Consider the following 13,486-nt stretch of genomic DNA (forward strand, 5'->3'; position numbering starts at 1 on the left):
CGACGGGCTCCGCTGAATCGTCACCCAGTGAGACGACGGGAAACCGTCCGGCGGAAAGGCGACGGGACGGCAAGCCGTCGTCCAGAGAGGAGGAAAGTAGCCACGTAGAGAAGACGACACAAGAAATGATCAAAAACGTCCAGTCAGGCACAAACGTGACAGCTCAGTGAGGAATCCACCCAAAACAACACACACGCCAATGAAAATCCCTTTTTTCTTCTCCTGCTGAGTCGTTGATACTGCCCCCTGCTGGGAGTCTCCGGTGGTCACGTTGACGTCCGCTTTGGTCCTCTGAGTCCTGTTTCGTGGTGCTTTCAGGGCCCCATTTGAAAGGCTGGCAGTTTGACTGGTTACACCCCAGACCCACCAGGACCCCCCACCCCTCCCCCACCCCCACCCCTCACACACACACACACACACACACTCTGCAGGTCTAATGGCATCCTCCACTCATTGATAAAACATGATTAGTTTGTTGTTGTTTTTTTTCTTTTTCTCCGTATCGTATTGCACAATTCCTCAAAATCTGACAGGAAATAGAAAAGAAAGCATGAATAAAAAGATGCTACACAGATAAATGTGTTTTGCTCTGCACGTGAAGGTTCCCTTCCAACAACAAGCGATATGCAGCCATACAAATAATAATAATAATATTCATAATAATATGTGCTGGAGCCAAACAATAAAGTGATTCCACACATTTACATAATGCCTTCGTCTGAGAAAAATATAAACAAAACCAATTTCTTCACTTATTTAGAATATTTGGACCGGTTTTTCAGGGCAATTAAAAAAAAAATTCTCATAATTGCAATTATTTATTTTTGTATTATTTGTTGGGATTAAAATAGTCAGAAAATGTTTGATAAAATACTATTGAGAAAAATGTTCTTGACCAGTATTTAGCCTTAAAACTATTAATTAAGACTGACTCAAAAAAAATTAAATGGGAGGCGTGGGCTTCAAAAAACTAATAGTTCCAAATCTTAAAATAAAAAAAAAAAGTAGATTTATTTTTGAGAACAAAGTGTTTAGCCTTTATATTACTACAAATAAATCATTTTAATTGGGCAAAATCATCTTTAAATGTAATTTTATGTCTGTGTCTTATAAAAATGTCAAATAAAATACAAATGATAAAAAAGGAATCAAGGAAATTAAAATAAATCCAACTGTAAATAGAAATTCTTGAGAAAAAGGAAGAGCCCTTAAAAAAGACAATTACATTTTTATATTTCTAAATGTCGTCAAGTTGTAAGAAATCTTGAAAAACATAATAAAAAAATAATGTGATTTAACGACGGAGGAGGAGCCGAGACAAAATGTGGTCATTATAAGGAATGGAATATATTTGTACTTTGTATTCTTGATCAATAAATTACACATTTCCGGCATCTTTTTGGATTCAGTTTAGTTTGCGTGGAAAACCTGTTGATTGTCAAATATATATAAATTGGTAACTTAAATAAATAGGCATCAATCAGGCATTATGTAAAGCACAATAAAGATGAAGGAAGTGTCCATGGTTTGTTAAAGTTGCAGCACGCAGCATGGAGAAGAAAAAATGTTTTTCATTAGAAAAAAATTGCCCAATAGGAAACAAATTTTAGCTGCACTAAGATGGCAAAAAAAAAAAAACATTTCTGTACAGTTTTTAAGAGACTCACTGACCAGCAATGCATTTCTTATTGCACTGAGGTAAGAAGGACGGTGGTTGTAGTACCTAAAAGCCTCCACAAGAGGTCTCTATTCATCCAATTACACACATACTTTCTGGGGAAAAAAAAAAAAAACTCCCCTTCTCATATAAAATATTTAAGAAAATAAATAATGTGCTGAGTATTTACCGCATCTTTACATTAATGCACAAAAACAGTTTTAAAGTGCATTAATTCACAAAACAGAACCACTTCGTTCCTCATTATTGTCAATGTGCGATCACAAAGTAACAAAATCAAAACGTTTTTTTTCTTTTTCAGTTGAAATAGATAACTGCAATCTAGCAGGTACTGTACTTTGTTTAATACTATGATACTGTCCAGCAGAAACATAATGAATGCAGTTCATTAGAAAATATATTTCAGCAGTCTTGAACATCAGCCGTCTGAATTTGAAAAGTTTCAGCTCAGAGTCGCACATCTTTAGATTTCACTTCTGCGTGGTGGGAAGAAAATCACTTCAAACTTCAATTGTTATGGCTTAAATTCACGTGGTTGCATTTGGATTGTTTTATCTAAACAAATGTCAAGAGGTTAAGAAACCAAACTTTCTTTTAACGTCCAAAATTGCATTGAAAAATCTAATGTCATTTATTTCTTGATAAACTTGAGGAAAAAGTATCAAGTGCTTCCAGGACATGATATACAAAAAAAACAAAAAACAAACTTATTTTAGGCATTTTGGTGAAAAAGTCATAAAAAAAAAAAAAATCACAAATAATGCCAATGAAATTTTTTTTTTCTGTCTTTGGTTTGATCACATTTTGGGCAAAAACTAAACTATGCACTACATTTCCAGTACTTGTTGACTATACTGCCGCTGTAGCGGTCTTATTACACGTACAAAAAACAAAATATATACAAAATCAATTGTTCCTGGAGCTACAAACACAATAAACCTTTGTAAACGAATTCTTCTGAGGTGGTTTGGTTTTAGAGGAACTCCAGTTGCTCCTTAGATTTTCCAAGAAATTAAAATTTCTCTTCATTTCAAGTTTTTCAGGTTGTTTCTTTTATCTCTTAAAAAATATTCCAGCCCAAACGGCTACATCTGGGACTGAACATGTGAATATTAACATGTTTCTGTTGGATCTTCGACACAAAAACTAAATAAAATGATGTGGGAGCTTCAACTTTCGCAATTCTTGGCTGTTGGTGGAAATCAGACGTCACAAGAAAGCAGAAATAATTCTCTAAGAAGACTTGAACCAACACAGGAAGACGCTGCAACATGAACGATAAAGCGGTGGAACAGATTCAAAACATCCTCGGTTGGCTCGACCACTTGAAACCAAGTGAACCTTCTGGTGACTCGAATCTACGTTTCTTTCTCGGATTTGTGAGCGATGTGGAGCTCCGTGGATGGAAACCTGGGCGCTCAGCGGAGGAGCCGCGCACGGTTTTGGAAATACTCTTGGTGGTGTTCATAGGACTATGGCACTCTGAAGAGATTTGGTTGCTTTGATGTTTTTGCCATTCACCACTTCGGACCTCCGTTCAGGTGATCGGATTCAAAAGGCACTTAGTCGGCCATCGTGGTCAGTGATGGGCAGGAATATACGTCGCCGTTACCCTGCTCTGCTTCTGGATCACACAATGGAAACCTCTTTAAGAGGTCGTATCGCTCCCATTCATATCATCTTATACCCAAAATACCCCACGGAGTTTCTTGCTCAAAAAGTGACCGAGTCCACATATCGGTCGCTCTTTCTCAGGCAAAATATTTCAAATTTTTACACTCCTTTTTTTCCCGCATACATTTTTAGTAAACCAGCACTAAAAGTGTCCCACCTCTGCTGATTAAAACATACTTGTTTTTACTCACAGCCTTCCCAAAAGCGTACATTTTCATGGACATATTGCTTTCAGGAGATTGCGGGTAACATTCGCAAGGAGCAATGCCACTCAGGTCTTTGGAGACATCGCCAAGAAAAAAGGGGGGGGGGGGGGGGGATTGGGGTAAAAAGAAGGATGGTTGGTTTCATTTTTTGCGCTCTAGGTAGTTGGACGGAACCCAGCCTTTGCGGGGTATCAGGCTGTCCTGTACCTGGCAGTACCACCATCCGTTGGGGTTTCTCTCCAGCACCTCCAGACAGGTTCCCTCAGTGAAGCCCATTGTCTCTTCATCGCCTCGGTAGTCAGCGATAGACACATACACCTCCCGGCCCAGGTTATTGTGGATTAGCTGGTTCTTCTCGATAGGTTTTGGCCGCACTGTGGACACGGGGATGCCGTTACGTTGGTTGACTCTGCTCAGGGCGTCTTGGACATTGCTCGTGCTGAAGGCGCTTCCGGAGGACCCCAGGCTGGAGCGCTCGACGGGCCTCGTCTGACTTTCCACAACCACGTGAGGCCGCACGGTGCTGAAGGAAGCATTCCGGCGGACACCGAGTGTTGCCGAGCCGGAACCGTAGTGGTCGCTCCTGCCGAGGGAGTCATTTCTCCTTAGCGATCCTGTCATGTAGTGCGTGTCCTTAGATGGCTGTGTCGTGGTCACAAACACAGACTGAGGCCTCACCGCCACCTGGCGCACCCCGTTCCTCATCCGAACACCTCCATTAACTATACCAGATGGTTTCGTGAAGCCACCGGGAGGCTTGGAGGGAATGGGTGGCGAGTTCCTCCTGATACTCTGATGCTGCTGGGCCAGGCCCTGGATGTTGATATTGTTAAGGGTCAACACATGCTGCTCGTTCTTCTCCAGGCTGTTTGATTTGCTCCCACCACTTCCATGGCCGTCTGATTCTAACCCACCTATGTCAGCCACCTGTCGGACAGGTTCCAGATAGTATGACGGAGCCCAGCCCTCCTCGGAGCCACATCGGATGTACCACCAACCACTTTCCTGCTTTTCAAGGACCTCCACCTCCACTCCAGCTGAGAAACTGATCTCTGAGTCCTGGACCTTCTTATAGGCGTCCAGAGCACGGTAAAAAATGGGGCCTTCCACGTCAGAGTCACCACGGCTCCCTTTGGAGTAAACAGAAGACAGATCTGAGGTACTGCGTGAGCACATCGAGTCTTCTGAAGAGATGATGGAGCCTGTTTCAGAGTCGTCCCCACGAGACGGTTTCAGGCTGTGACGATACTGACTAGTAGGCCTGAGCTGCCTTCTCAGGGAGGTGATGTCTGTCCTCTCGGGACTCTGAGGCTCTGATTTGGTCAGAAGGGGCTTGGGTCTGACGGAAGGCTTGGGTCTGGTGGAGGGACTCTGCCCGATTCTTTGCTCTACGTCCCGGTTGAAGGTATTGACTTTCTTGGGGCCTCTGCTCAGCTCATCAGACGAGGAATGGGGGCTGTTGTCCCGTGACCTGAGGCTGAGGTCAATGTGGCGGCCCAGCGTCTGGCTTCTCCGGGTCATCTCTGGGGTCATGGTTTTCATGGGTCTACCAGGGAATGGTGAGGAACCAGAAGGTTTTCGTGGGACTGTAGAAGAGTGGTAGCTCCTTGGAGAGTTGGGTTCACTGGAACCTTTAGCAAGGCTCCCTTCGAGGCCTCGGCTGGGTCTGAAGCCATCATTCTCGTAGATGCATTCCTCTTTGGTGATCTCCTCCACAGATCTGTAGGACGTCCGTCGGTGAGCAAACACAGGCGAGGCCTTGCAGACCGGGGGCGACACCTTGCATACCGGGGGGGACACCTTGCAGAGTGGAGGGGACGCCTTGCAGACCGGAGGGGGGGCCTTACAGACTGGAGGGGTGGCTTTGCTGGAAGGAGGAGAGCTGCGGTATTTGTCTCCCACCATGCCGCTGTGCTTCACCTCCAGGGAACGCTCCTCCTTCAGGGAATCGGTGTCAGACTCGCCTTCGCACCCAAGTGCCGGGACGTCATATTCCGGCTCCTCGTACACGGGCCTGCTGGGTGGCTCCGTAGGCTTGGAGGCAGAGTTTGCTTGAGGGAGGGCCTCCTCCGAGTCTTGCTTCTTGACAGGCGGCGCTGGAGGCGGGACTTTGGGGCGGGTCAGTGTGCTGCTCCGGCGGCTGAGGTTGGGCTTTTTACGCTTGTCGATGTACGAACAGGGGGCCCAACCCTCCTTCTCTCCGATCTGTACATACCACCAGCCTCCAGGGTTCTTCTCTATCACCTACACAACAGGAATAAAATATTTAAAAGACAAATATTAAATGTTTCTTAAAATCAAGGCATCCTGTGGGGTTTTAGGGTTTGTTTGCAACACTTTTTTAGAGTATCATTTAAAGTATTTTTAATCTTGTAGCCATATTTTGGTGCAATTTCTAAATTTCACTCTCTGAAATCAGCACCTTTATACATCAAACGTGTTGCATCTGGTGGCCGTAGTTTGGCACCAGCCTTACTTTAGTAGTCGACGCTGCAGTGCTGAGACCAGATTCAAATAAGTTAATAAGAACCAACATGAGATTATACAAACTGAGCATTAAGTTTAACACTAATGCACAAACCAAAATATAGCCTGGCTTTACATGAGAAAAAAAAAAAAGTCATTAGTTTATTTTTTGTAATTTATTCTTTAAATTACACTTTGACTAATGATTTCCTTGTGTTCAAATCAAGTTGTTATTATAAATTACATTAAATTAAGTTTCAGAACATCTTTAGAATGTAATTTAATTAGAGAAGTGAAGTTTTCTTTTTGAACAAAATTATACTCTTGGTGATTCCATCTTGATGGACTTTACTAAAAAGTCTGCTTTCTCATGTGAGTTTTTCTCTTATTAAAAATAATAAACTGAATTAGAATCTGAACATTAAAAAAAATGCTAGTGTTCAGTTTCTTCGGGTGTTCGATGATGTAGACTAGTCAGATTGATCAGTCATCAGTTGATTATTTCATTTTTTTTTTTATGTTTTAGCTTGATTTTTTGAGTTCTTTAATAGTATTGTCTAATATTTAAATTTCCCTTCTTTGTTTTGTCGTATTATAACTGAGTCAATCCTTTTTTCAAGCTCTTTCAATTGTACCAACTTACATGAAAAGTGCTCTCGAAATAAAGTTTGAATGTCTGAAGAGGTTGTTCTTATAATAACCAATGTTTGGGACTTTATTGTGAAAGGTCGGAGCTGGATAGTGAATTAATGTCACCTTATATGACATGTTAGATAGAAAAAGTAATGATGATTGTATATACAATAAGAGTTAGAAATCAATATAAAATATCAAGAAATTAAAGGCATAAAGACAAGAGAAGGAGGTTTTTTTTTTTCCTCTAATGTGCTGTTGCGTCTTTCAGCATTGACATGATTGAAGAGGTTTAACAGTGTTTACATTTGCCGGCTCAGCAGAACCTGTGTTATCTCAGTCTCTTCACCGAGTCGGTGAAATCTGCCCACATCATCACATATGCACACAAATCTCAAGGTCGCATCTGCACTGCTCCACACTTCCAGCGCGGCCGCTCTCTTACATCAGCCTTTTGTCCTCCGCGAAAGCTGATGCCGTCAGAGATGGAGGACTGGAAGTCTGCGATGGTGTAGTACTCTGCTTCCACAGCAGGGGGCTCCGGTGGCTTCGGTAACTGGAAACCCTGCAAACCGACAAAAAGGAGAGAAAAGGAGAGGAGACATGAGCGGATGACACATCACGAGCAGTCACACTGTGTCCCAATAATAAGAGAGGGAGGAAATGTTTCATACGTGATACATCTTTAATCATATGATCATTTACATTTTGGAACCAGTACAGGCACAGCTTCTCACAATGAAAGAATAGAATGGATGTTTTTAATGTTCTCATATTTTGACAGTTTTCCTATTTTCTTTGTATGATCCTTGAGCCTTAGTTTTCCTCTGGTTTCTCACAAACGAAATATGAAGAGTTAATGACAGGCTGTTTAAAAACTGAGATGAAAGTGTCCGGATTTCTAAAACAGAGCTCCAACATCCATCCGAGTGCTACGATCTGTCAAAGGTCTGGAATACGTGCTTTGATTTTTTTGAACGTGTCGGAGTGCTACATGTCATAGGTGGAGAATGTGTTGGAGTTCTATAACATGCAAGAGTTTATGAATCTTACAGGGTTTTTAATCCTTGTCAGTTTTAAGAACGTAATAGATTCTGTCAAAATCACGCATACCTGTCAGAATGCACAAGAATTCTAGAATCTGCGAGTCCCAGAATGTGGGTGACGGTTTGACAAAGTGGCAGAGTTTTAAAACTTGTCAAAGTCTCAAGAACATAATAGATTCTGTCAATAGAATTGTGCATAGCTGTCAGAATGTGTAAGAGTTCCAGAATGTGTTAAAGTTATATAATGTATGTGAGAATTGGAACACATTGGAAGTTCAAAAATATACGAGTTATCGAAGATGTAAGAGTTTAAGAATGTTGCAAAGTTGGGAAATGTGTCCGAGTTTTAGCTTCTGTGTCATAGTTCTGGAATATGTCAGTGTTGTAGAACACGTCAGACGATTAGAACATGCAAGAGTTGCTGGTCATGTCCGAGTCCTAAAATGTGAGTTGTACAGCGTGTTACACTTTTAGAACTTACCAAGTTGGTGTCTCTCCTTGGTGGAGGTTTTTGCCGCAGGTTTGGCGACCCTGACAAACAAACAAAACAAGTTCATGAAAACAGGTACAATTCTTGAATGTTCGTACGGAAATAAAGGTGATGACGAATTAAAGCCAGGCTACAAAGCTTCAAATGAAGTATGATGCATCAAGAAACTCGAACAAACGTCTGATTAAATCTCTCGACTGTCAACAAAAAGCAGTGGTAGTGAAATTACTACAATAGTAACTAGTTACTTGGTATATTATTGCACAGCGAGCATTGGCATTAAATGTTAGCACTTCTTGCAACATCTTATGTTATGTATGTATATTATATATTTAGTTCAGGATCAACAGAAGTGTTTATTGAACTAAATATGAGTTTATTGACACATTAACCATAAAAACAACAGCTTTGGCTAATTGTAAAACGGGTAGTCTACCTACGACTGTGGGACCAGGCTAATGCTAACCACAGTGGCACATGGCGCTGACTGTCAGGAGGGTGGAGTCCATTCACGATGAATTTCTTTAGTAAACATGAGCTCAGTGATGCAGAAACAATGATTCAAATCATGCTAATGCTAATGCTGAAGCAGAGAGACGGCGGGAAATTCGGTAAATGTTTAGAATGAGTTTTGTTTATTCACTTTATGAATTTGAGCCACGGCATGAGCACAGACACACTGCGGAGCCGAACGCCACCCGTCAGGTTAGTGTGATGGAGACTTTTGTTAATAGATTTCAGTCTCTTTCGATAAAAGCTTACCTATCGCCTCAAAGCCTAAACAAAGGAAATAACAGAGCTGAATGCGCCGCGCAAACTGTGTGAATCGCCGAAACTTGAAATAAGCAAACGGACTCACCCATCTCCACCCTGTGAGGAGCGACTCGGGCCACGGCGGGCGACCCCGGCTCGCCCCGGGCTTTGCTTTCGCTCAGCGCCGCGCTGGCCGCCGCGATGCCCGGACACGGGCTGTTGGTGTCCCGGCCCGCGCTGAGCCGCCGGCCCGTCTCCGCGTTGATCTCGGAGTTGTATGGCATGGGCAGGCTGATCTCGCTCTTTGAGATGTGGCGCTCGGGCGTGCTACCGCCGCCGCCGCCACCGCCGCTGCCACCGCCACTGCCACCGCCACTGCCACCCTCGCCGTCCGTCTGGATGTCCTTCTCACTCACGGACTTCTTCTGCAGCAGGTTGCTGATCTCCATGATGTTGCCGATGATCTCCACCGGGCCGGTCTTCTTGCGGGGGGAGAAGTCATCTTTGACCTTCTTCAGGTACGAGGCCGGAGCCCAGCCCTCCTTCCCCAAATACCTGAGGGTCCAACACACGCCGTGACTCAGGTCCCGTTTCCACGACAACAATTCAAGTGTAAACGCATCGTTTTTTGCATTTTCTCTCCATAAATGTTTTGCATGTACACACAACGTTTTGAAAATGAACATAAACATTTGGATGGACAGATGACGAAGTTGGACTGTTATTACGGGGATTCTCAACTCTAAAACTACCAAGTCCCAGGAGAATATGGCCCGGGAGTCATGAACTCTGGAGGCACACTTTGTTTTAATTGTCCATCTACATTTACAACCACTGCGGTCCATACATGCAGCAGCAGCAATTCAGGAAAAGTTGCATTTTTTGGAGCTCTGAGCTGTTATCGTTTACACAGACGTTCGTTTTCACTTGAAAAGGTAAACGGGGCCTTAAGCTATTCAGGCTCCACATGAAAAGACTAAATGTCTCGAATCACCTCACACAGGAACTGTATTTTTCGCCTCGACTGGATACGAAGTTTTGTATTGTTTGTGGTGGAATAGTAAACCACAGGTTTTTTTTTTTGTTTTTTTTAACTATAAATAGATTTTCTCTCATTTCTGATGTTGAAATAAGAGATATATGTGAGTCAATGTTGAAGAACAGATCATTTGAATTCTGTTAATCTCAGCAGCCGAAGGCAGGTAAACAGATTACGTAACAGAAGAGAAGCTGCTTCCACACATTGACGAGCTCAATGAGTCTTTTCATCCGACTCATCACCCTCCAGATGTGCCTGTTTTCTGCCGGGAGGAGGAGCGACGGCTCCTTTTCATCTCCTCTCATGACTCCGACCGCGACCACAAGGAGTCCCCGTGACTGGGGAGTCTTTGTGGAGGAGCGTGAATGAACAAAGAGGAGCCTGCTGAGAGCAGCGTGACACACATGTACATCTGGAGGATTATTTTCTGCTCCGAAATTACTCCTTAAAGCATCAAACAGGGAACAAGAGCTTTCTCTACACATATTAACTAATGTGTGTGTGTGTGAGAGAGAGAGAGAGAGAGAGAGAGGCACCCACCTGATGAACCACCAGCCCTCCAGGTTCTTCTGGATGACCTCCACGGTGACCCCCTTCTCAAAGCTCACCTCGTCTTTCCCCTGGCTGCTGTAGGGCTGGATGGTCACATACTTCTCCTCTGCAAACAGCAGAAACTCACAGAGTGAGCGAAAACTCGACCGGCCAACGGTCTTTACGCCGCCGTATGCTTTCTGTGTTCCCACAGGGGTATTCTGAAGGGAAAAAATGTCGAGCGTGACCTACTTAAGATGTGAAAACTCTTTCCAAACCAACACAAACAGCCCTCTCCGCTTTGTCCCGCACAACAATAACAAACGGCTCCCTCTACTGGGCGAGCTCAGCGTCCCGTTTTGTCCCGACAGAAGCGTTGGCGGCCGCGTCAGGACCGCCCACATCCCAGTCGGAGCGCCGCTCCTCTCTCACGCCCTGCAAGCCTCGCAGGACCCACGCAGGGTAGGGAAGCCTCCGCCGGGGCTTTAACGGCGAGCAGGAGGAGGTTCAGGAGAGGGACAGAGGAGGACTGACTGAGAGGTCGGAGCACGAGTCAAACCAGGAGAACCGAGAGCAGCCAAACCCACACGTTTCACCGAAGAAAGAGAGACGTTAACTTTAGTGGTCACACTTTTTTTTTTTAATGTACAGGGCAAAAGATGGAGTAAAAAGCAGATTATGTACAACCTATCCACCCATCCATCCATCCATCCATACATACATAAACAAAAAATTGGATTGATTGGAACAATACAAGCGTTCCATGGGTTGGATGAATCGAATCTTCACTTCTTGTCAGAGAATCTGACCTCAGACGACTGAAGGAAACCAGGTTATTAAAGTAAATACTAGTGTGTGAGTGTGTGTGTGTGTGTGCGCATGCCTCCAATAGGTGTGTCGTCCCCCCCCCATCCTGAGGAGAGGAATGTGACGAGCCTGCTGGGTGTGGAGATGTTTGGAGGCGCTTCAGACCAAGAACCTACAACTGACTGAAGAATTTGAAACCATTCAACCAAATCTGTGTGGCTTTACATCAAACATTAGAACTTTGATTCTTTACACCTGTGTTTGTTTTGGGGCCTCGATAATGGCGCTAATTCGAATACTTTCGCAAGTTAATTACTTGTTGTTACCAGGAAACAGTAGAATAACTTGACTAAATTCTAAATAATTAAAATACTTGTAAGAGATTAAATAGCTTGCTTAAAGCAATGAATACTCTACTGTAATCAAGTACTACTACTATATGCTGGATGGACAGAGAGATTAATACTTCCAATGTTTTTGAAAGTGGCTGAAACAATAAATCACAATCAATCTACTGTGGTCTGAGTGAGTTTTGACAACCAATAAAAAAAAGAATAAAACAGGAAGTGATGTCACAGCTTGAAGATTTCCAAGAAGGTGACTTGTTTATCAAACGTTCTGCTTCTAAAGGTACGACTTCCTGAGAGCTTCAAGCTTTTTTGAAATTTTTCATACATATTGATAACATGCAAGTAGTGTTGTAGACCACCGAACCCGAGACCGGGTCAAGACCAAGACTTTAAGGGACCGAGACCAGGTCAAAGACCAAGACCAAAACCAAGACCTTGAAAATGACTGCTCTCGAGTACTACACCACTACACGAAGGACAATGTTGATCTTCTCTCGTACTCAGGTCTGTTGTTGCAGTGGATTCACTGGAGAACCACATTGCGCATTTCCTGTCGTACCCGAGTTTATAAAATCTCCGAGTCCAACAGTGTAGCAGTTCGTGAAGTTTTAAAAACAGCCAAAAGATGGCACAGTTTGTAGCAGCATTAGCTCACGAATCAAGAAACTTATCAGCTCCTTATTATGAGTTCTACCTGAATGATTTGCACGTTTGCGCTGGCAAAAACTAATTTCTGAATCGTGTGTTAGAGTCGTATCTTCAGCACGTCGATCCCAATGAAATGAACCAGGAACTCATGAACGATCCTGAGGCACCAGGGCAACAGGAGAACTATTGTTCTTGGCCATCGAGTTTCATGTAGCCATGATGGCGCAAAGAAAATGTCCAACACTTGGGTGATCGCACAAAAACAAAGATGCTAACGCTCCATCTCTGAGCGCTGGTATTCAGGAGGACGTTTTCATGCGTCGTTCTCGGGTGGCGCCAGCGACCCGGTGACTCATCCGTGCTCTCCAGAGGTCCGCATGATTAAAACCAGGCTGCAGGTCGGACCGCCGCCTCATTTTCACACTTTCCATCCGCTCGCTGGAGCCCTGCCCGGATCTTCTGGGAGACGGAGCTCGTTAGCTAGCGCGCCTGCGAAACCTGCTCCCCCGACAGGCTGCTACCGAAACACTTCACACGCTCCGCCAGCGAGGCCGCAGTCCTCGTAAATCACAAGGGAGCCGCAAAGACCTGCGACGGCGAGGTCCGCGGTTTGAATCCTTAATTTAGCCGAGGGAGAGAAAGTGAAGCGTGCCTCACTGCTGCCCGCTACAACAAACAAGATTAACAATGTGGGCATAACTTACTGTGAATCATCCGCCTGGGGCTGCTTACCATGGAGGGATGTTTGTCTGTATGTCTCAGTGTGTTTTTAGAAGCTGCAGACGTCTGTGTGTTTGTGCGAGTTGGATTCCTTTGCGGAAACCTCAGATGCCCCGAAAACCAGCTGATTAATCGTACAGCCATACAAGGAGAGGTAGCAATAAAGCCAGAAAACCATTTGAAAACACCTTCCTTGACAGATACGCGCAAACAGGAGTATTTAAACAAGGGTTTTCCACGCATTAGAATCTGTTTACACAAGGACAATCTCCAAACAGTATTGTTTTTGTGTTTGTTCAAGCAGGAAGTCGTCAAACATATCGGCGTATTACGGCAAATAAATTTGAAATCCCCCCCACCACCACCAAAAAAAACCCAACTTCGAACAAAGAAAATTGCAGTGTAAACAGAAACCATGTACTGTAATAGTGCTCAATGATTACAA

At 43.9% G+C, this 13,486-nt stretch overlaps 1 protein-coding gene across 2 annotated transcripts in view; it reads right to left on the reverse strand.

Moving 5' to 3' along the window:
* Window positions 1–410: 410 nt before the first annotated feature.
* The window catches only part of sh3pxd2aa (SH3 and PX domains 2Aa), a 68,010-nt gene continuing 54,934 nt past the window's right edge, over window positions 411–13,486 (reverse strand). The window contains exons 9-14 of one of the 2 annotated variants that reach the window (XM_080520402.1): window positions 10,526–10,643; window positions 9,053–9,501; window positions 8,956–8,970; window positions 8,185–8,234; window positions 7,103–7,222; window positions 411–5,802 (exon numbers count right to left, since the gene is read on the reverse strand). In XM_080520402.1, the coding sequence (XP_080376528.1) occupies window positions 3,700–5,802; window positions 7,103–7,222; window positions 8,185–8,234; window positions 8,956–8,970; window positions 9,053–9,501; window positions 10,526–10,643 (2,855 nt within the window). In that variant the 3' untranslated portion in view covers window positions 411–3,699. The remainder of the gene's footprint in view (window positions 5,803–7,102; window positions 7,223–8,184; window positions 8,235–8,955; window positions 8,971–9,052; window positions 9,502–10,525; window positions 10,644–13,486) is intronic. The other variant, XM_080520403.1, reaches the window with a different exon arrangement.

Source organism: Blennius ocellaris, assembly GCF_963422515.1.
Source record: "Blennius ocellaris genome assembly, chromosome: 3".
NCBI lineage: Eukaryota > Metazoa > Chordata > Actinopteri > Blenniiformes > Blenniidae > Blennius > Blennius ocellaris.